This window comes from Oryza brachyantha, chromosome 2, assembly GCF_000231095.2.
Source record: "Oryza brachyantha chromosome 2, ObraRS2, whole genome shotgun sequence".
In the NCBI taxonomy this organism is placed as follows: Eukaryota; Viridiplantae; Streptophyta; class Magnoliopsida; order Poales; family Poaceae; genus Oryza; species Oryza brachyantha.
The window spans coordinates 1,744,271-1,765,823 of record NC_023164.2 but is presented as its reverse complement, the minus strand read 5'-3'; the positions used below and the strand labels follow the sequence as shown (position 1 = coordinate 1,765,823).

General features: G+C 39.6%; 3 protein-coding genes across 3 annotated transcripts; all 3 read right to left on the bottom strand.

Moving 5' to 3' along the window:
* Nucleotides 1-195: 195 nt before the first annotated feature.
* LOC102710177 (pathogenesis-related homeodomain protein) lies at nucleotides 196-5,921 on the bottom strand. The gene is made up of 11 exons (XM_006646818.3): nucleotides 5,829-5,921; nucleotides 4,794-5,238; nucleotides 3,924-4,098; nucleotides 3,722-3,839; nucleotides 2,928-3,043; nucleotides 2,488-2,829; nucleotides 2,129-2,326; nucleotides 1,840-1,929; nucleotides 1,482-1,532; nucleotides 878-1,108; nucleotides 196-786 (listed from the first exon to the last, which is right to left on the bottom strand). The coding sequence occupies exons 2-11, from the start codon at nucleotides 5,201-5,203 to the stop codon at nucleotides 472-474; spliced, it is 2,046 nt and encodes a 681-aa protein (XP_006646881.1). The 5' UTR covers nucleotides 5,204-5,238; nucleotides 5,829-5,921; the 3' UTR covers nucleotides 196-471.
* A 1,281-nt stretch (nucleotides 5,922-7,202) lies between these two features.
* Nucleotides 7,203-12,616, bottom strand: LOC102709899 (DNA-binding protein BIN4). Its single transcript, XM_006646817.3, has 12 exons — nucleotides 12,220-12,616; nucleotides 11,205-11,409; nucleotides 11,033-11,097; nucleotides 10,492-10,681; nucleotides 10,315-10,388; nucleotides 9,901-9,951; nucleotides 9,293-9,410; nucleotides 9,071-9,117; nucleotides 8,955-8,981; nucleotides 8,700-8,775; nucleotides 8,295-8,434; nucleotides 7,203-7,606 (listed from the first exon to the last, which is right to left on the bottom strand). Exons 1-12 carry the CDS (start codon nucleotides 12,265-12,267, stop codon nucleotides 7,502-7,504), a joined length of 1,146 nt encoding a protein of 381 aa, XP_006646880.1. The 5' UTR covers nucleotides 12,268-12,616; the 3' UTR covers nucleotides 7,203-7,501.
* Nucleotides 12,617-13,653: 1,037 nt separating this feature from the next.
* LOC102704491 (26S proteasome non-ATPase regulatory subunit 2 homolog A-like) lies at nucleotides 13,654-21,500 on the bottom strand. Its single transcript, XM_006648240.3, has 25 exons — nucleotides 21,232-21,500; nucleotides 20,991-21,091; nucleotides 20,577-20,697; nucleotides 20,424-20,483; nucleotides 20,246-20,313; nucleotides 19,573-19,615; nucleotides 19,014-19,079; nucleotides 18,584-18,622; nucleotides 18,407-18,489; nucleotides 18,089-18,200; nucleotides 17,928-18,011; nucleotides 17,669-17,827; nucleotides 17,479-17,583; nucleotides 17,296-17,400; nucleotides 17,046-17,186; nucleotides 16,851-16,955; nucleotides 16,548-16,769; nucleotides 16,012-16,125; nucleotides 15,705-15,920; nucleotides 15,068-15,127; nucleotides 14,857-14,970; nucleotides 14,666-14,751; nucleotides 14,475-14,583; nucleotides 14,210-14,388; nucleotides 13,654-14,113 (listed from the first exon to the last, which is right to left on the bottom strand). Exons 1-25 carry the CDS (start codon nucleotides 21,352-21,354, stop codon nucleotides 14,041-14,043), a joined length of 2,688 nt encoding a protein of 895 aa, XP_006648303.1. The 5' UTR covers nucleotides 21,355-21,500; the 3' UTR covers nucleotides 13,654-14,040.
* Nucleotides 21,501-21,553: the final 53 nt, after the last annotated feature.

The following is a 21,553-nucleotide window of genomic DNA, read 5'->3' as shown; positions in this document are numbered from 1 at the left end:
GCTAGGTGGTAACCACGCTTTCATCGGCGCACAGACGCCTAGGTGACGCTTTAAGAACCACTGGTATATCCATACCAACATAAAGTGTATATTTTCCTCTGTACCCTTAATGAAAATCTAATTAGGTAGAAAATAATAATGATACTCTAGTATGTCCTTAACCTATGCAAAAATAAAATATGTACTACATTTGTGGGCATAAAAGCTTGCACCATCACATCAGTAAACGCAGGCATCTTGAACAAAAGTTTCAGCTGAAAGATTACAGTTAAACTAACTCCTTTTGCAAATCATTAGGAACCTAATCCGAATTATCTGTGCCTCCATATAGAACGGTAACAGTTCACTGGTATACTAGTTCAAAGATAAACAGGGCAAAGCTACACTCCAGCCCCTTCTATACTATTTTCTGCTGTATAAAATCCTATGGGCAATGGCCAACTGAAGTAAGCATTTGATCCAGATGCAGACCTATGATTTGTCCTTGAGCTCAGCAGCCGGTACAAGCACAACTTGGTTTTGCAAGCCATTCTCAGCAGCTACATTGTTGTCTGTAGAAGAAGATGATGATAGCATGTTCTCCTTCAACCGCTGCAACCGATGCTCGAGTCCACACACCTTCTCGATCACATCAAAGAAATGTTCATCATCACTCACGTCCAAGAAATGCAGAGCATCAGAGGCCCAAGTGTCCACCCAAGAAACAGCAGTCTCAGTGCCAATGTTGTTATTCGTTAGTTGACTAGAATCAGCCATGGAAGGTTTGATTGCAGGTGGTACACTCTCCTGCAAACAAGACAAGTTGAGACGACATAATTAGCAGAGTGAATGTAATAGGAGTAAACTATGTCAGGTGGGCGGAAGCCCTTATCAGTACCTTGATATTACCATTCGGCGACAAGCAAGCTTCATCATCATGAGATCTTGGAGGGCTGCTAGTTGATTTTGGCTTCCTATCAATACTCTTTTGTAAACGTGTGGGCACGTTGATGATTTCAGACAAGGGAAGAAAGCATGAGTTGTCCATTTGATCCACTTTAGCTGAAGTTTCAGCTTTTTCTATACTTGTTCTTGACTTTTTGCTGGGACCAGAATTACGACCTTCACCCTGAAAGATAGTGCCAATGGTCAACAAAACCCCAGGCTGGTATATGTGAGATGTTGCAAGGGAACTTAATATGATATACTGAACATTAACTGGAAACAAAATATGTCAGTGAAGAAATGTAATGCATGAAATACAAATTTTCAATCGATGAATTCAATGCATCAGATTGAATGGATTTGCCAACTGGTATGGTATGCTAACTAAAGAAATCAGAGTAACTTCATACATAATGAAATCTAACGACACATTTTAGGACTTCATTTCACATGGAATATACATATTAAGCCCAGAATTAAATGGAATATTTGAGGCAAGTGACAATGCAAAAAATGTATTCAGATTGTATGAATAAATGTGAAACAGAAGTGCATGCCTTCCTATCCCTGAGAGCAGCACACCGTGTATTCTTGAACCACTTGTCAATCTGCAAAGAGATAACTTTGTCATTGGTCAATGATTATGTGGATTAGGAAACGATAACTTTGTGATACTTCTATACTTCAAAGATGTTCTGTCGATCACATTAGAAGGAAAGAGTGATAAACAACAATATGAATCATAACTTAAAAGTTATACACATTATTTGCTGTATTTTAAAAATTGACTTCCAGAGTATGATCTAATGATTGCTGCCAAGAATTTACTGGCAAAATAAAATTCCCAGGTGAATAAACATATGCAAGCAATAATTTATAAACAGCTTTCAAAATTATTCATCCAGCACAACAAACCTTTTCAAAAGAAATACCAAGCTCTGTTGAGAGATTTTCTTTGACACTCCGGGCTGGAAGCTCATTTTCAGCAAAAGCTTTACGAAGCACCTAATTTAACAGAGAATATTGCAATCTCAGTAAGCAAATGCTCTCAAAAAACACATTCACAGCTACAGCCATAGTAAACCCAGTGAAATTCACCGTCCATTGGTTTTCTACATTGTATTACAGAAAATTTGCATCTATCATTGTATTAAGATGTAATGCTGGTTATAAATCCTTTGAGGTAATAAACATCCCAAGCTACCTCAACTGCTGCAGGAGGAATCCTGAAAAGTTTTCTCCTCTGAGGTTTGACTTTCTCTTTGGATATGGCATCTGATAGATCCACTACGGAGTTAGTCCCAGCACCAGTCGAACCAGTTCTTCTTTTCTTTCTCCTGTTAAGACCCCAATCTTCATCTTCACTCGGCTCTCCATTGCCAATAGGCTCACCAAACATTTGCTGTGAACGATGAAAAGCAGTCATACTAGCAAAGTGTTGATCTAACTTACTGCTGAAAAGGAACTTACTAAAGGTGCAAATAATATAGCGAACACAATTACAAAGACATCTATTTTTATTCCATTACTAACAGAATATAATTTCCTGTTCATAAAACACACCTCATTAAGTTGTGTGTAGTCAACATCTCTTCTTGGCCTTTGGTAGGTAAGGATCTCAGCCAAACCATCTTCACCAAAATCGATGCCTAGATTCGAACTGTCATGACAGAATCCCTCAGCTTCATTGAAATCCGCTGATATAAAATCTGGAATATCGTCGTTTGGAGAATAAAGTGGACTCCCCGAACAATTGGAATCAGCAGATTTATTTTCTTCAGCACTGCTGCTGCTGGCCTCATTTTCTTCAGGATCATAGTCCTCATCACCTGAATACTCAGATAGCCAATCTTCTCCAAGCCCATTATCAGAGTCTAAATATTCAGTTGCTTCCTTGAAAATATCCTATAGAGAGCAAGTAGAGTCAAGGCTCATTGAATACGGTGATGCCACTTGGGTAAAAGGGTTATCAAAACACGAATATGAGAAATGAAAACACTTACATTGGAGGGGCACTTCGTTGTAAAACTTGTTCCCAAATGTGCATTAATGGCTTCTAAAATTTTTATCTTGGAAAAACAGTATTTGCAAAGCTGCCCATGGCGGGTAGTGGATAGAACTGAGAGATAGCACAAAACAAAGTTAGATACATTACAAACTGTAAAGTAACCATGGCAGCAACATATGCTCAATTGCTCATCACAACTAATAAAAGCGTAAGTGTATGCCATGTGGAACAAAAACTGCAGCAGGCGATATGGATGCATAACAACCATCAGGATTATTCTGAAGCAATAACTTATGCCATACATTTTTTTACGAGGAACTCATGTCAAAATTCGATTTCAGTAAAAGGTGAACAAATTCTTAGTCATGCTGAAAAGCAGAAGACAACTCATTCATGTCATGACAGCAGAGTTTAGACAGTACAGATATTCCATTTGTTTTAGCCCAATATAACATAGTACAGTGCCAACGATATCCATTAATTGGAAAGGTCAGTTTTTTTCTAAAGGAAACTGGAAAGAGTTGAGTTTGTACACTGCACTGATCACTGTATAAATTAGAAATATCAGCATATCAAGTAGCACTGAATATATGGTGTTTACAGAGGTTTTTGTTCTTACTTGCTACTATCTTGTGCAGAAGAAACATGAGCATAATTCACAAAGAAGTGTTTTTAAGGTGTTCAATATAATTGCTAGTAGTTTTTACATTGAGTAAGACTGCATTTGTTTACCATGGAAACTCATAGTTTGAAAGAAAAAAAAAGAGAGAGAGAGAAACAGTTACTCACTTTTATCGAAAGGAGGTTCCAAACATTTCTGATGATATGCCCGCTTGCAGCTCCCCTCGCAGAATATAATGTTATTGTCGGGAAATGATTCATGGGAGTTGCATCTTGAACATATGGTCTAGAAAAGAAAAATATCGACAATATATCAATGGATAATCCTATGAAAGTAGGGAGTTCAAAATTCACTTGATGACATACATACATGATGTGCATTGACAGACTCATGACACCCATCTGGTGGCATCATAGAGTCATCCTTAGTTCCATTGGAAGTACACAAATCAAGTTGGTGAATGACATCACGGATAGCGATTTTGTATTTCATGATCTGTTTCTTAGCACGCTGTAGCTCCTTCTCTGGCTTTAATTTCTCCCGACTGCTAGGAAAGGAATAAATTTAATTAGTATAGTATTAATAGCATATCATATTATCATTACTTCATTCTGTGCAACATTAGAGGAGATAGAGAAAGAGATAGATTAATATACAAAACAAGACAAGTGAAACTTACTAAAGAACATTAGTATAGAGCATGATAAAACAATTCTTTGATAGCTCATTGACAACTGATGGTAACAAACTTACAATTAGCAGGCAAACTATATTGGTATTTCACAACTCTACGAATGAGAGGTACAGCACAGTACAGAACCTTTATACCAAGACAATACACCAACTATGCAAGTCAAATTGGTTACTTCCAACAGGCAGCAGGTGTATATACCAGTACAATTTCTGACCCATGAGTAGTTAAATGGACAAATGGTCAGAACCAATAAGCTTGGGATGGATTCTGATTATCTGATCCACCAATTATTAAGATATTAATGGTGGTTAAAACATGACTTCCCATCTGGCTTGCATACAGTACATGGGCTTTTCTCTTCATGACAAGTTATAGACCTCATTCTAAGATCTGGGTCATTATTACCCTATCTTTTGGGTCAAAAACTATATTCATGCCAACCTGAAAAAAATGAGGTTTCCTTTTCCCATTTTTGGCATCTAAAACTAGTTGGATTTGAAGATTAATTTGGCAAGCTTACTACAGTAAGAGAGAGCAGTGCACACCTGTGCCCATTCCAGCCATCTCCGGAGTATGCATCTAGTAAATTCTGCTCCTGTTTTATTTTGATGAGTAAATATCTTGCTCTTTTTTCCATGCGAGTGACTTCATCACACTCATTATTATTCCTTTTCTGTTTATGCTTCCTTCTTATCGGTCCTGTTGCAGAATTTCCAGTAGCCGCACCTGAACCCTGCCGGTGTTTCAGAGGACTGCAATCATGTTTGTTCTTTATACATTTCGCCAGTTTAGCACTGCTTCTTGTTGTCCGTTTGGGAGGAGAATCTGGCTTGAGTGAAGTATTCTGGCGAGTTGCTCTTTTTGAAACAGGAATCAGCTCCGAGGAGGACCCTGTCCTCTGCTGCGATGATCTTCTAGAAGTATAGCATAGCGGTTTGTTTTCCGGGGTATGCATTGTTATTGATGGATAATGCTACAACTGGTTGAGACCTACCATAAAGAACAATGCACTATAACAGTATTAGACTGAAAGCTGAATGGGCATCATTATTATAAGTACAGCAGGCGGCATTACAATTTACATGGTAGCAACAAGAAAATGTACTGACTACAGAATGTAAAAAAAAAAAGAGAGAGAGACATGTTTGTAATCCAAACAAAGTCGCCCATACCATATACATCTATCTGCTGCCTGCTCTTATTGGCAAGCCAGCTATGGAAATGCATATCCCTAGCAACGAGAATTTCAGATCTCTAACTAGAGGAACAAGTTCCAGCACACGCATTACACCACACAAACATCTCACCAAGCGTGCAGCGCAGACTCAACGCGGTGCATTGGGGCTGGGTTAAACCCCACCCCCGAAAATATCCCAGAAATCAAAAGCACCCGCACCTCGCCGCTCAAATCCTACGGGAGAAGTGCTCGACTAGTAGACTACACAGCCGAATCGGGAGTAAGATTATACATATTTGTCCTCGTTTGCTCCGCAAACACCAAAAAAAAAAAAACAAGCAGACGATCCACCCACCACCCCACCAGAGGAGCAAGGAAGCGAGCTAGGGTTTGCTGCGCTTACCGAGAAAAACAACAAACGCGGAAACGAGCCCCGGCCCCGGGCGGATCTCCGCTCCCACGGCAGTCCAGCACCACCAAGTAGAGAGAGAGCGCGCGCGCGGAGAGGGCCCGAGGGGGGCGGCGCCGCCTCCGTGCGGCGGGGCAGAGGCCCAGCTGCGCCTGCGCCGCCGCCGCCGCGGCCGCGGGGGAGATTTGGGGGATTCGGCGGGGGGCGGGTTGAGTTGGGGGAAGAGAAGAGGAGAGAAGGGAAGAGAAGGAATTGTGTGCAGTACAGTGGCTTTTACTACTGCGGCGCTGCGGATGGTTCGCCGCTGCAGTGGGAAAGCCCGACCGAGCCCAGCAAACGCGGACTCTTCTCTCCGTCCGCGCTATTTCTTTCTTATTTCTTTACCTGTCTCGCGCTATTCCCGGCTTCATGATAATTATAATAAGGGAGTGTTTTTTATCTCGTGAAAATAAAATTTTCTAGTGTTAATGTTTGATTGGATATCAGAAGAAGTTTTAAATACAAATAAAAAAACTAATCTCATAACTCACATGGAAATCACGTGACGAGTCATTTGAGCCTAAATAATCTGTTATTAACACATGTGGATTACAGTAGAAGACCTTATGACTAATCACAGACTAATTAGGTTTAAAAAATTTGTTCCGTGATTTCTTCCATAATTATGTAATTAGTTTTTTATTTAGGTTTAATGCTTCAATAGGTGTTTAAAGATTCAATGTGATATTTTTGGGGAAAAAAATTTGAAAACTAAACTGGATCAGATTATTTGATTTGTGTGACCATGTGTAAACTATGGAATTAGGTACTGTAAATTTTAAAATCTATTGCTAGAGATATAAACGTTTTAGAAAACAGTTTAGCAGTTTGGTAAACGTACATAAAAGCCGAGGAAAAATCTGAGAATAATCGGAGGAAAAAATATAGCCTACATCCATTATAAATATAAATTCAGGTTGAGTCGAAGATTCTTTTTTTAAAAAAAAATATTCCAATGACTATTATATCGTCTGTACGTTACAGCAGGATTTTGATTAAAAAATTATCATTAACTCATTATTATCATCACTTTGTATATATTATCTATTAATTGATGTGTGTATATACTTCTTTTACATATATAAGGCAGAGAGTTGGTGGAGGATCCATAATGGGCCTATTTGAAGGAGCTTTTGGCAGCTATAGCTTCTCAACAAATCTCCAGAAATCAAAAGCTCTTCTAAATAGTACTTAATTGAGAATGTGAAGTTACAAAATCTAGAAAATAAACTATAAAAGCTGGGAAACACTACTATCAGATTGGATGTGTGCATTCTAGCCAAAACGAACAGCAAAATGTACATAATAACAACTGATAAGAATGTTCTCACTATCATTGCGCTTTCAGTTCAAATAATTTAAAAGATGAACGGCAAGTGTTTGATATCCATACATTTTCAAATCTGGCTAAATTTGACTATCTGCTAGTTATACAACATACAAGTTGGGATACATAAAAAGCTCATAAACCATAAAAAAAAATGGATTTCACAATTATATGCAACCCTACTACTTTCATTCTCCACTTAAAAGTACATGATGCTACACTGATGACTCGAATCAGATCGGTTTGGAGTGGATTCTCTAGTCTTTACTGGTAGTTGTCCCGGTTTCATAACTGATCTGATCTATTTCTTCGCCTTCTTTGTTCTCTTTGTAATTTGGGTTTTCCTTGTGCCCTTTTTAGCAGCCTTTCCTGCAACCTTCGCCTTCGCTTTCTTCTGTCCTTTCACCTACATTTCACGAGAATAAACCGACTTCACCATCAGGAACTATAAAATGCCGCAAATGTTGTAATATGGTTCCTTATTTTCATGGTACAGGGATTTGCTTAGTGATGATTAGCATGATAACACAGCAGTGCACTAGCCGATGATGCAAACAGCAATAAAAAACATGAGAGCAAGGCATGTCATGTTTTTCATATTCATATGGTAAACTGCTAAATAGAGCATGGAAACAGCTAGGAAGAAGCTTAAAGACAAGCAAGACCACCTCGGATGGTAAATCAATAGACCCTTATAAAACCCTAAATGTGTGTGTTTCCTTAGTAACTGTTGTAGATACTGAAGCAAAGAACAGAGTGCGAAACAATAAGACCCTCATAAGTCATAAAGTACTAGACACTGGATAGAAGGGCATTATAGCAAGATTTGTGCAAGTGTACTAAAAACAGGTGAAGCACTTCAGTACATAAGTAAAACCTCGAGATAGCTATGTCCACATGTGGGTTACAAACTGTGGTAATGTGGTTCACGTTTAGCAGTGTGAAAAACAGGTATTCATGCTCTGTAGTAACATATGCAGTCATTGGTTCTGATTTCTGAATTCCCAGATGACAATGGTAATTGGTAATGGATCACTCAAAAGAAACTGAAAAGCAGCATATAGGACCAACATAAGGGTAGAGAGAATTCATACCAGGGGCTTCTCAGCTTTCCTTTTGTTTTTTGCCTTAGGTTGATCTTCATCTTCATTATTTTGATCGTTTTGAGAAGCATGTGATTCAAGAAGTTTGTCACCCTCCTCGTCTGAATCAAATGTGAATCCATCAAGGGTACCTATACAGAAGACAAGCCTAGAACATTAGAAAATAATTGTTGCAGCAGATGCAATCATCATGTAAATGATAGGGTCATCACTTGATGCAGAATGATTGTTCCTGACTACACTCTCAAACAAAGATGCACTGCTAAATAGCTTCATCAAAGAAACATAAGATTGCTGCTTTTTATTGGCTTGCATTGCTAGTCAACTTTATAGATAAGAAACACTAGGACCTGCAGGCTGAAGATATCTAATTAGACCATATAGGAGAATGCTAACCTTCCATCATAGTCTCTGCTTCAAATAAATTGGACTGGGGTTCCAATTGAATAAAGTCGTTCATTATAGCCTCTATCTGCACAGCAAAAAAAATAATGGTTGAACAAGGTAAGCAGCTAAATTCCTCAGAACAGTATGCTTTGATCGAATTTAGTAGTAAAAAAAGCACATTATGTACTAGAAAGTATAAGAATTGACTAAAACTAAAAACTATGGAGAAGCCATTCATCAGAGATTTAGGCAATTATTAATAACCTTTGCTTCTGTTTGTCCCACACTGACCTGAAAGAAAGAGATCCACCAGGGATTAAGACCAATACTAACAAACAGGGCAAATGAATAACTGTACCTAAAGTTTGGATGCAACTTACAACACAAAATGTCCTGGATGGAACAATTGTTGATTTGTATACAGTTCCTGTATGAGTATAGAAGTAAATAAATAATAAGATGGGTAAAGTATTTGCAATAGTGTGTGTAGTAAGATAACAAGGACATTAGTTTCAACCCTTAGCTGTTGGAAATATGCTGCCTGGTCAGAATATAAGTACATAATACAAAAACAATAATGTAGGAATCAGTTTGTTGGGTACCTTTTAGGTCCAGTAACAAATCTTGATTTCCATTAGGGCTATTTGAAATTACTATTCTCCCAACAGCTCCAATGTCTCCACTTAAGTCTATCGAGTCACCGTCACATTCAATCAATGCCTAGAAATTAACGGAACAAGGATTATAAACTCAGGGAAATTATCATTAACAATTGAGTTTGTCAGGCTTTCCAGCCTTCCAGGTAGAAGCAACTAGATGATACTTGCAGAAGTCAAAATATTAATGTTATTACATTTTAGTACATGTAACACTATTTTTGGGTGGATTAGCAAAGATCAATGGCCTTCTCATATAGCCTGTACTCCTGGTGTAGTTAAAGGGAACAAGTCCATAGCATCATACTAAAACATGCCATGACAAATTCTCATTGCTGTGTTTCTATTGATTGTATAATTAATATTCTTTTTACCACCACTGTTAAGTCGATTGATTATTTTCCATGAAGAAAATATAAGAAAGGGGGATGACAGCAGGGTAGCTCATTGCATTCCCAACTTATGGTTACACGCGTTGACCCTTTATGAGAAGAATGGTCCCTAATTCTCTATAATTTAGCAGCCTTAATAATGTCAGTTAGAATTGATCATACCTTTGTACGCTGAACTTTATCAGGAATGATCAATGGCAGCCTCTGAGAGACCTGGAATTCAGAAGAGCTTACAGTCCATATGATATCTCAGAATGTTGATATAACTAGTTCAAGAAATCATCACGCTCCACAAAAAATATGGTAATCAAGGACAAGACTAACTGGTTGGGCTTGATAAATACATACTACGTGATGTTTATTTTCACATTTGTCAATACCTTTTTAAAAGGATTTACCCAACTTTCACCAGTTCAACATAATGCAAAAAGTCACACCTGTTGGGATACTCCCAGTAAGATCTGGACTGTAATTTTTTTTCTTTGTTCCCTTTTGGGTCAGCGTTTTCATTCTGGAACCGTCATGTGGGCTGTTGCAAATATGGATTCAAAATAAAAGGAAGTTTAGGCATCTTACTGAGTGCTCTGTAAGTTTATCCTGCACGTCTTCCTCAGCAACTGCAACTCCATCTTCTTGTTGTTCCAAGGTATCTATGCATGACCATGAAACATTAATTATACATCACTGAATCTGAAACAAAGAATTCACAAACTGACTTCTCAAGAAAAATGCAACCCTTTTCATTAGTCTTACCATCTATTTGATCTGGACCAGCTTTTAGTCCAGTAACCTTTGTTTTTTTTCCCTTGACTTGCTGACCATGTTTTGTGTTAGAAGTGTTAAGTGAATCCTCTTCTTTATTAGTTTCACCAGTCCTTGAAGGGTTGTTTCCAGGTGAAGAATTAGAATCAGATGGGAGTTTAACCAAATTCTTCTTTGGAGTCTGTACAAAAAAATTAGGCACAGAAATTAACAGAGTTGGCCTGGTGTTTGCATCTTAATATATACAATGAAGTTAGAATTAAACATAGTGGCTGCATTATCTGACCATCGGTAACAAACAATGTAGAACAGTTGACAGATAAGGTTAAAGAAGGATTGTTAATATCAGGAACAAAGCATCAGGGAAAAAAAGGAGGGGCGGGGGGACTGCTCAACTTCATTTATGAACTTGGGTAGCTTGTAATATATCTATAAGTCATTTAAATTAGTCTTTTTACATGGGCATGCCAGATAACAGCAGCATAATCAATAGGAAGTAGAAAATTAAGGATCAAAGGATTTTAATATTTACTGATCGTTTTGCAGGCTTGGCTTGTTTTCCATCGATGGTTGGTCCCTCATCTTTGTCAAAAGCATCTATAAGCGACCGTGAGGAGACAAACAGATCAGAAGGTGAATGCGAAGGTGTCATTAGTTTGGAAGTTTGTTATAAAAATATACTGCAAAAAGTAAACTAATCGTACCTTCTTGACTACTAGGGGTTTTTCTCCTAGTACGTGTTGCCATTTTTCCTTTATTTTGTGCAGCCACATCTCCATCGCCTGCGTGTTCCGAACTAGCCTTGATTCCTCCCCCTTTTTCTTCTCCAGCTGGAGCAGTCCTTGTAGGACTGTTTTCAGGAGAATCATCGGAGCCAGAAGAAAGCATCACCATTGAAGTGGTTGGCGCCTTACCAAAAAATTAAGCAAAATCAAATATATGGTAGAAGCACTAACAAGTCACAATCCTTGAAGGCTGGATATGTTGTACAGAGAACAGTAACTGCAGCTGATAAGTAGAGAGACAACAACGATTCCGGCTTGCATTGGAGCCCATTGGGAATTTGGCACCAAATTAATACCTTTCATTCATAGTGTAAAACTAGGAATCGGCAATAGCATAGTGGGGCAAGAGATCATGGTTTGGATTTGAATTTGCCATGGTTATCCATAGAGCAAAAGGCAGTTACCTCCCACAAATTACAGGATGGCTAGATGCGTTATAAAAACCTGTGTACAGTGGAATTTTTTTTATATACAATGCATATACTGCAGGAGCCTCCCCTACAGTGTTTTCCTCACAAGAGCATAGTGGAGTAACCACTTTTTAACCAAAATCATGGGCATAGATCAGCTAATAGATGCACAAGCCCAAACACTAATTCCAGAAATTCGCGTCGTCTACATTCACATGCTTGCAGTTACGGAGGATATCAAGAGCACTAGCTTCTCACGAACATCACGAAACATGTAAAGTACTCCTGATATCCTCTGGTTACAGCTCAATTTGTGAAGTGATACAGTGCCATTTTTGTGAAGTGATACAGCTCAATTTATTAGCGCGCCACAAACTCCACATCTCCCCTGGTTACAGCTCGATTCTCAGCCTAAATCCGCAGAGGCGAAAACTGGATAAATCAAAACGATGGGGGCAGGGTCGAGCAGGGAAACTCATCGCACGCACGGGAGTGGCGGAGAAGAGAGGGATAGGGTAAGGTACCTGGAACGCGCGGAGCCAGTCGGGGTCTTCTTCCTCCTCACCCACCATGCCTGCGGCTGCTTTGGACACGAGGTGCTGAGGCGAGGCGGCGCCGGCGGCGAGCGATGGCGGCGGAGGTGGACGGCTGGAGCGGCGGCGGCGGCGGATCTGAGGTTACTCACACTAACCGGCCCAATAGAAGCCCAATAGATACCATTAAATGGGCCCCCAAATTCCCCGATGGCATATTGGCGTCAGTCTCAGCTATCTCTCACTGTCTCATGGATGACAGATCGGCGTCGGGCTCGTCGACCGGCGGCGTCGGGGCCTCTCCGCCTCGGGCGAACCGGAGAGGGGATCCGCGAATCGGCGTCGGGGGGCGGTGCCGCAGTGGGCAGCGGCGGAGGGCGTAAGGCAGCAGACGGTTGTCGCGGGGAGGAGGCGGCGAGCGGCGGAAAGTGGCGAACGGCGGTGGGCGGAAGGCGGGCAGCGAGGTGCTGAGGGTAAAAAACGGACGATCACTTTACCGTATAACGTCATGCAAACTTTTATTTTATATATAACATATATATATATATATATATATACATACATAGAAAATCTACATATATATAAAAATATTATACATACACAAAAATTATAGATATATGCTTAATATATAAAAAATTTTATACATATAAATTTATACATGTAAACATTTATACACATAAAGATAAAAATATATATTTTGTAAAATAAAAAACCTCATGCCTAGCGTCACTGGGTCTTAATTCTCTACTGTGTGACCGGCCCACCAAATCCCCATAGCTGGCGGCCCAACGAGCTCTTCCGTGGGCTGTGTTCGCGCGTCTCGTCGCGCACGCTAAATAGCCTTTTCGAGCAAAGAACGCAATGAGATTTGCACTAGGGTTTTCTGTTGACTGTTAGGCCTGGCAGGCTGCGGAACAACAGATGAGTAGAAGAGCCTATTTTTTAAAAAAATAAAATTGTCCCCCAACCCCGCCCGCTCTCACGAAAACCGAGCCCCCACCTTGATTGCCCTGTCCCCACCCTCAACGGAAAATTTGCCAACCCTAACCGAAGACGATGACATCGATGGCGGAGCAAGTGGCCGATCGAGAGGAGAGGCAGAGCTTATTTAAAATTTTAACTAAATTTTAGGATTTTTTTACCTAAATTTATTTTTTAGCCTTGCCTTTCAGATTATATGTACATGAAAAAATTATCTGCAAATTATTTTTTTATAAATATATCATTTATCTTTTATCATCAAAAATCAAACAATTATCCCCATGGAGATGGAGTACCGGCCTTGCTCGTTCCTCAGTCCTCCAAATCTGACCTAAAACAGATGGTCAAATACTAACACAGAAACTAAAAAGTTGGTTTTTTTTTTTTGGGAACGAAGGGAGTAAATTATGTGATAAATGAACAAGAATTTAGGAGAATAAAAAATTGCGATGGCACTTACGAATTCAAATCTAAATGATTTGCTATAGAGTATCTCAGACTCTTATCACCTCCACGACAGTAACCTCGAATTTCCCTACATACTTTACTACATACAAATGAATAAACTGGAGGTAAAAAAGGAAGCAGTTCAACTCCTACATGCCCCTGTTTGGGTACAAAGTGGTATGTCAGTCATTGCACAACCAAAAAGGATTTCTGGGAGCTCCAACGCTCAAGACTTCAGATACAAAGTCTAATCCAATTAACACCCGGAAGAGTCGAGCAGGACGAAATCCAAGAGCATGAGCTGAATAACAAAGATCATTTGCCTTGTGCCATTGCCGATGAGCCCCCTAAAATCAGCATTGTATCAAGAGGCTAGAATGCCCCTCACTCCTCGTGGTAATCTGGATTCTTCTTCAGAATTACAAAGCCCTCCAATACCGATGTGAGTGGAATGTATCTGCAAAATGCAACACGGAGAGTAGATTTTAGCCTCCATGGGGAAACTTGTAGAAATCGTGTAGAATAGAATATATTCTTAGTTATACTCCCGTACTTTTCCGTCGCTAACTCCGCTCGCTCTCCTGCTGCAAGCAACACCGGTGTGGAATGTGTCTGGAAGCCGGTAATCGTCTTGGGCCTTCCAGCCTGACCAACTACATCAACAGCTTGCCCAACCCGTACTGGAACAGAAAGGGGCTTCAGATCCTCATCCACCGTTAAAAGCATTCTAGGCTGTATATATGAAAGAGAATGCAAGCTTAGTACCAAATAGTTGTTTGCACTAGCAAAAAAATTGCCAGTTGACTCATGGACCAAACCTGCATCGCCAAGACAATAATGTAAAGAATGTAGTGGTATTTCCCCAGAATGGTGGATTTCATATCAAGGCAAGCATGCAATACAGTGACAAGCCCTCCAAGTGCCATCCTAAAAAAAAAATCAAAGGGTTAATGTTGAATACAACAAAAAGGCGTAAATCCACTGCACTGAAGATAGTTATTATACTCACGGCGAAAGAAGAAACCGGTCAGAATGGTATGGAGATAGAGTCAACAGCCCCTTCCCAAGGTGAACAAGTCCTTGAGCAATTCTTACCTGATACATGCAATATTTTATCAATATATATGCATTTATATGCAACCTGGCACAACAGAATGGAGTGCAGGTTTTAAAAGGATCATTGAGAATTTATTAACTTACACAGAACAGATGCGCAGCTTCTTTGTAATAGTAACTTGAAAGATTGCGAAGCATACCAGCTATTCTAGCATTGTTTGTACCAGCACCAATCAAACCCAATGAAATGATTGCAGCCTAGAGCAGTTTGATCCAAGTGTAAAATGTAAGATGACAATTAGAACAAAATATATATGGTCTAATGATATTGGGTTAAAAAGTTATGAATACAAACCATTGACACATCAGCATCCGCATCATGACTAAGTCTGCTAAGTGTGTCCATAACATTTACCTGAGATGGCAGACAATAAAAATGTAAGTAGAGTAGTCACAAGGTCAGGTGGCGCATAAATTGCTATACTATATTATAGCACCAATGGATGTACATTGGACCATAAAACAAACTAAACATGGTAATATCCTTTCCTTGCAAACCAGTAAGGATTGAAATAAATAGCTAATGAAGTTGTTTGAGTAAGAAATCTAATACTAGAACGCTTTGAACATCAAAAGACTGGAACATCAAAGTTCAGCACTTTCAAGTAATAGTTCCAGTAAAATGGCCCTGTTACAGAAACATTTTCATTGTACACAAGTCAGACTCACAGATAGAATATTGTTTCATAAATTACTATACCCAGGCCTAACATTGTTCCAATGTACTAGCTATTAAGTTGAGGATTTGAGCATAACTCCTTTTTTTTAACATTTATTTCAAACATGAAACTCTTCTATTTTAGTTGATAACACGTTTATTCAAATAGAGATCAGATTCTGCATGCTCTGTTTTTTTCCCACTCAATCATCAAGGCAATACAAATTAGATCATGACAATTCACAAAACTTAGTGTCAGTCAAATATTGAGTACCTTCGGATTAGATATGCAGAGTATGCCAAGAGCAAGAGGAACTGCCCGTCTGATATTCTGCTCTCCATACTGTAGAAGACGCTCAAGTGACCGTACAGCCATCTCAGCTCCTAATTCTTCCGCCATGGCAATAAGTGCAATTCCAAGGACAGCTGGCCCTTGGTGGGTTTCACCTTTCTCAAGATGCTGTGAGCAAATCCCAAGGAGCTTCTGAACCTGTATATAAAATTTGAAAGCATTATTAAAACCTCAAAATTTGCATGAGCTTGAAGCCACAAGAATCTCTCAGCATTAAACATGAAAGTACCTTAAGCACATTTCCTGTTCCAGCATATGCTAGTGACATAAGTGTTACATCACAGTACTTTCTTATCTTCTCATCAAATGTTTTAGAAACCTCAGCTGTAGCCTCTACACTTTCCTGAAATGGAAATTGTGCAACAAGAAGTTATACACATCTCCTGGATTATCTAAAAGGGGTAGGTGCAATGGTACATATGTGCATAAACTACAATTAGAAAAAGGGCAGCTACAGATATATGCAAACAGTACATTTGGAAGAGAAGCAATCCAATATAGAAACAATACTGACATTACAATGAGAAAGATCAGATATCATATCGGAACCATGACATGGCATTTACAACAGGTAAGGTGCTTGATACAAACCACATAAATAAGCACTTGCTTAGAAAAATAAAATAAAGGGAGGAGGCAATAGCATAGACTATTTCAAATGCATAAAATGCATAAATGCAGGGAATAGTGGAGTTTGTCAGTCAATGGTAACATAACACAAAAAAAATGTGTTAAGAAGATCCTCCACGGGTTGCTCAAAAGTACCTGCTTTCCAAGATACAGAAGACCAAGCGCTACAGGAAGCAGGCGTATAATGGGTTCCGCCAGCTCAGTCTCACTTCGCTCCATCAAGGTAAATATGATAGACTGAGCAATCTCTTCATTGCAAGAACCAACAAACACCAATCCCAGAGCGATTGCTGAGAAGATAAGGACCTCAAGAGTTGATTGGGAGTCCCCCAACACAGTTGATAGATAAGTTTTAAGCTGAAATTTCAGAAACCATGTTATGCGGAGCATATAGAAAATATTTTAGTAAAGCACAGATTATCAAGTCTTAATTCCCACCTCCTCTTTCTGAGAACCAGCATATGCAATACCAAGACCCAAGATTGCCCCAATCCGTATATTTGTGTCATCCTTGTTGATGTACTCCATGAGAATGGCAAGTGCCTGGCAGCACATTTAGGGTATTAAAAGAAAGTATTTGCAATATTAATCTATCAGATTGAGGTTGGGGAGCTTAGACAGTGTAGCACATACTGGGTCACAATCATTCTTCACACCACATGTGACAATGCCAATACCAAGCAAAGCTCCAGCAACAACATGAGAGTCATTACTATGTAAGTACTTATCAAGCTGAGCAAGTCCAGAATCAGTATCCCACAACAGAATCATTCCCTGAAAATGTGAAACAATACTTTCCTTATTAATGTTGACCAGTAAAGAACCAGGTCTAATCAATCACTTGCCTATGGCTTTCTCAAATATAAATAAGAATGTAACTTACCAGGCTAGCTGCTGCGCTGGCTTTCCCATGTTCCTTGTTCTTGAATAACCAGTTTCCAGAAGATCCACTACTGGATGAATCAGATGGAGCGGTCATCAGCTTATCCTGCATAGAAGATATGGTCTTGCGATTCACTCATTCCTCAGAAAGGACTAAATGTAACAGATTGATTGTAAAGCTAACCTGGCCAAACCCAGCATTTACGAATGCATTGACAAATGTCGCAGCTAAATTTTGTCGTGCAGAATCAAGACTGGAGCTGGCACCACGCCCATCAATTAAATGGACCTGTAGATTATAAAATATGACCATTAATTATTATAACGAAAAAAACCTCAATAAATATGGAACATGGATATAAAATATAGATGACCTTGTATATATCCTCTGGAGATTTTGGTTCCATGACTTCAATATCTCGAGCAAGGGTCAGGTAACCCTCACTCAGCTTAGTATTATTAACAATCTCTTGCAAACACTCCTTGTCATTGTCATCAGCAGCTATCTCATCATCAATCTCCATGGCCAAACCCTTCAGAAGAGCAACTCATGGGTCAAATTTAAGGGGCTAGTTATTTTTAGCCTAAAATGCAAAGAGTAACCAAGGTAGATGGAGCGTGAGAGATACATACATTGCGTGCAATGATGAATGAGAACTGCTTTTTGAGCTGAATATCGTCAGTTGCTGTGTACACCTGCTTCACATACTGCATCGACTAGAAAACATGCAGATGTATGTCAGTTCAAATTCAGTCATCAACAAAGGAGTACAGCATTGCAAGCATGCGCTTACCTTGTTATCAAGGAGCAGAGCAATCCGCAAAGCACTTGTAAAATCCTCAAACTTCATGTAAATGGTATAAGCAATGTCAAGTGCCAACATGTCATCGGGAGCAGGGAGGTATCTGTGGTTTTACATTCAGAGAAGATACACCTATTAGTTTGATTCCAGAGAAATTTAACATGGTTTAGAAAACTTCGAAGTCCGACTATTTCAAGTCAATCATTCCAGACTAGGACCATAAGATCTACAACATTAAAAAGTATATAACACATGGAAAAAGAGACGCATACATTAGGGGGGAAACAAGACAAATATATGTTTACGTACTTAGAGGAACTTGTAAGGTACAAGCAAGTTCTTTTGTAGTTCGTAGAATCAACATGCTCAACTAGCAAATCAAGATCTTCAACCTTCAAAGGAGATGACATGTCATGCATCAGAATAGCCAAGTAAACAAATTATGGCAATAAAATTCGAGTTAACTAGTACACTGCTTGAAAATACCTCCATCAGAAGATCAACTGCTTCAGGTTCAGCATTATGCTGCATTACAAATAATAGTTGTCATTAATGCATTGATTATCTATACTCCTATAAAAAGGAGTAGTGGTGATGGTGGGTGGTAAAAGGAGTAGTGGTGATGGTGGGTGGTGAATCTGCCACCTACCCCACCACTAACTCCCTCCTATTTTTTGAAAGGAAAAATAACTGAGACCTATATACCAAACCACTTTTATTACTTTCATAACATGCTAATGATATTTTTTAAGAAAATCCCGTTGCAACACGTGGGTAATATGCTAGTGTTAAATAATAACAACTGCTACAGCTATGAAATGACAAAACATTTACATAGATGAGTTACAATTATCACAACATTATTACAGAACAAATAAATATAATTAAAAACCAAAAAATCTTAATCAGAACCAACCTTCATATGAAATGAAACAATTTGCTGCACTAGTTCCATAAGGGCATCAATTGGCATGTCATCATCCTGTGAAACATTTAGTTATTGAATAAAATCAGAAGCTTGAACCACACAAATAAACATTTAAAGAAATGTTCTGGTTGGTACAGGCATCACGGAACTAAAATGGTAGTATGCATGGCGAGAGAATAAAATAGGGGACAAAAAGGAACAAAAGGCAGAGTTTCCTAACATGGCAACCTCATAAGTTATTTCAGTTAACCAACAATCATCAATGCAAGTTTCCAAGAATGCTATTCAAATGTCTACCAGCTTTAACCCCAAACAAAACGGAAAAAAAATACATAGCTATTGAAATGGCCGGAATCAGTAAAGGATCACAGTATGGGGTAGTGAATTAGGCCCACAAATAACAAAAAGACATTTTATCACAACTTTAAAATCAAGTCAAACAGTAGCATGAAGGAACGATAAATACGAGGTAAATGTTCTTCATAAATTTTGAGAAAAAATAATATGAAAAATTCAGATCTTCCATTAACATGAAAGCAAGACCAACCTGACGCTTTTGGAATTCTTGTGCAATCTCACCTGCCAAATTTCTGTACAAGAGATAGATATTTCATTAGTAGAACCCAAATATGTAATAAAAATCCAAAAAATACATCAGATATCAGAACAGTGAAAGACCACCCATCATTATTGGGATAATAAATTGAGTTTCAGTAAGCTACTAAAGTATGAAATATAGCTGAATTTCTGGCAATTTGGAGATAAATCAAGGGATAGGTCGCTGCAAAATAAGATGTCAACGACATCAATTAAAAGGTTGCACTGGTCCAACTCCAACCCCATGAGTTCTGACATACTGATTCATACCAATATTCCTAATCGTAAAGGAAACTGTATAATCACATGATGGTATAAGTAACTCAATACAGTAATCCTAAGCCTATATAAAGTTAGTTTTGTCCCATGATGCTACAAATACACGTGAATTAACATCGTGGCAGAAGGAATAGAGAAGGAATACTAGTTAATAATCCAGAGAAGGAATACTAGTAAAGAATTACAACACAAAGACTTTTCAAATTGGAGTGGGGTAGGAAGCGATAGTTCATTATAGAAAATGCAAGTTGCAGCTAACTAACACAAAAGAAATGATAATTAAGAATAATGGCACAAGCTTATCATATCACTTTAGAAGGCAGACTATAAAGGCCTACTCTTACCTTACATATTCGTGACCCCATGAACCGATATCACCTTCAGAGCCCAATAAGCGGTACTTCAGGCTCTCCTGAACAAGCAATAGAAGAGTAAACATTAGAGGGCTGCCTCAACAGCGATTTCAAACGAAGAAATATTTCCAGAATATATATGAAAGGATTTATTGTGGCAGGAACATACCCTTTCTCCTTCAGCAGACATTGTCAAAGCTAACACTGACAATATGTCGGCCATGTACCTCTGGGAATAGTAAAGGAGTAATATGAGCATTCATCACTGGGAAAAAGAGAAAGCTAAACGACTGCACAACATGAATATCAACAGACAACATACCCTCAAATCAGATGTTGCCATGGTTTCAAAGTAAGACTTGAGTGTTCCATAGTGTGGCCGGAGGAATTTCAGTGGCTTTGGAACAGAAGTCATTGAGCTTGTGGCGGAACGAATCTCCTGCCTTTTAGGGATCAATATTTCAGTGGCAGCAGAGGGAGTTTCAACAACAAAATTTGGTTTTGCAAAAATTACAGTAGCAGCAGTTTTCCACTACACTTAAGTCACATGAATTTAACTAAGATGGATCAAAACTAAACCCTGTGAACCACGGCAATACGGCATTCACCAAATTTATACGGAGCACACAAATTTAAACCTTGAAAAGTTAGCAGAAGATCCACAAACCTAGGTAACTCAGGAAGCAACACAACCTCAAAACAAATCGGTTAGTTTCAGCGAGCAAAATAGTAGTACCTCATGCTCTCAAGCGCGAGTTTCTGTACGCCGGGATCCGCGTCCTGCGCCCGAACGACGTAGAGCTCGAGCTGCTCCTTGAGCGCCAAATCCTCCTCCGACTGCCAACCCACCGAGCAACACATCAGGGGCACAGATCGAATCAAGCCGACCAAACCGAGGTCCCAAATCTCGATTCCCCCCAATCGGCCGAGATATAGATAGATGGACGGATGCACGCGGCGGGGTCGGGGCCACTCACCAGATCGTCGTCCTTCCTGTCTTCCTTCTTCTTCCCCTTGGACTTCGCCGCCGGTGGCTGCGGCTGCGCGGGGTCCGACGGCGCCGCGGGGCCCGCGCCGTTGGGGTTCTCGGGCGGCGACATGTCCACTACCGATTCTCCGGCGAGGCGAGCTAGGGTTCGGGGGCGCGAGCGAGCGAGAAATCCGCCGCCGCCGCTTGGTGTGGAGGCGGTGGTGGTGGTGGAGTCGAGGAGCAGAGAAGGGAAAGGGGATCTCCGGTTCGCTTGCGGCCGGAGGTTTCGTTTCGCTCCCCTTGCCCCCTCCTGCAAGAATGGATGTTGG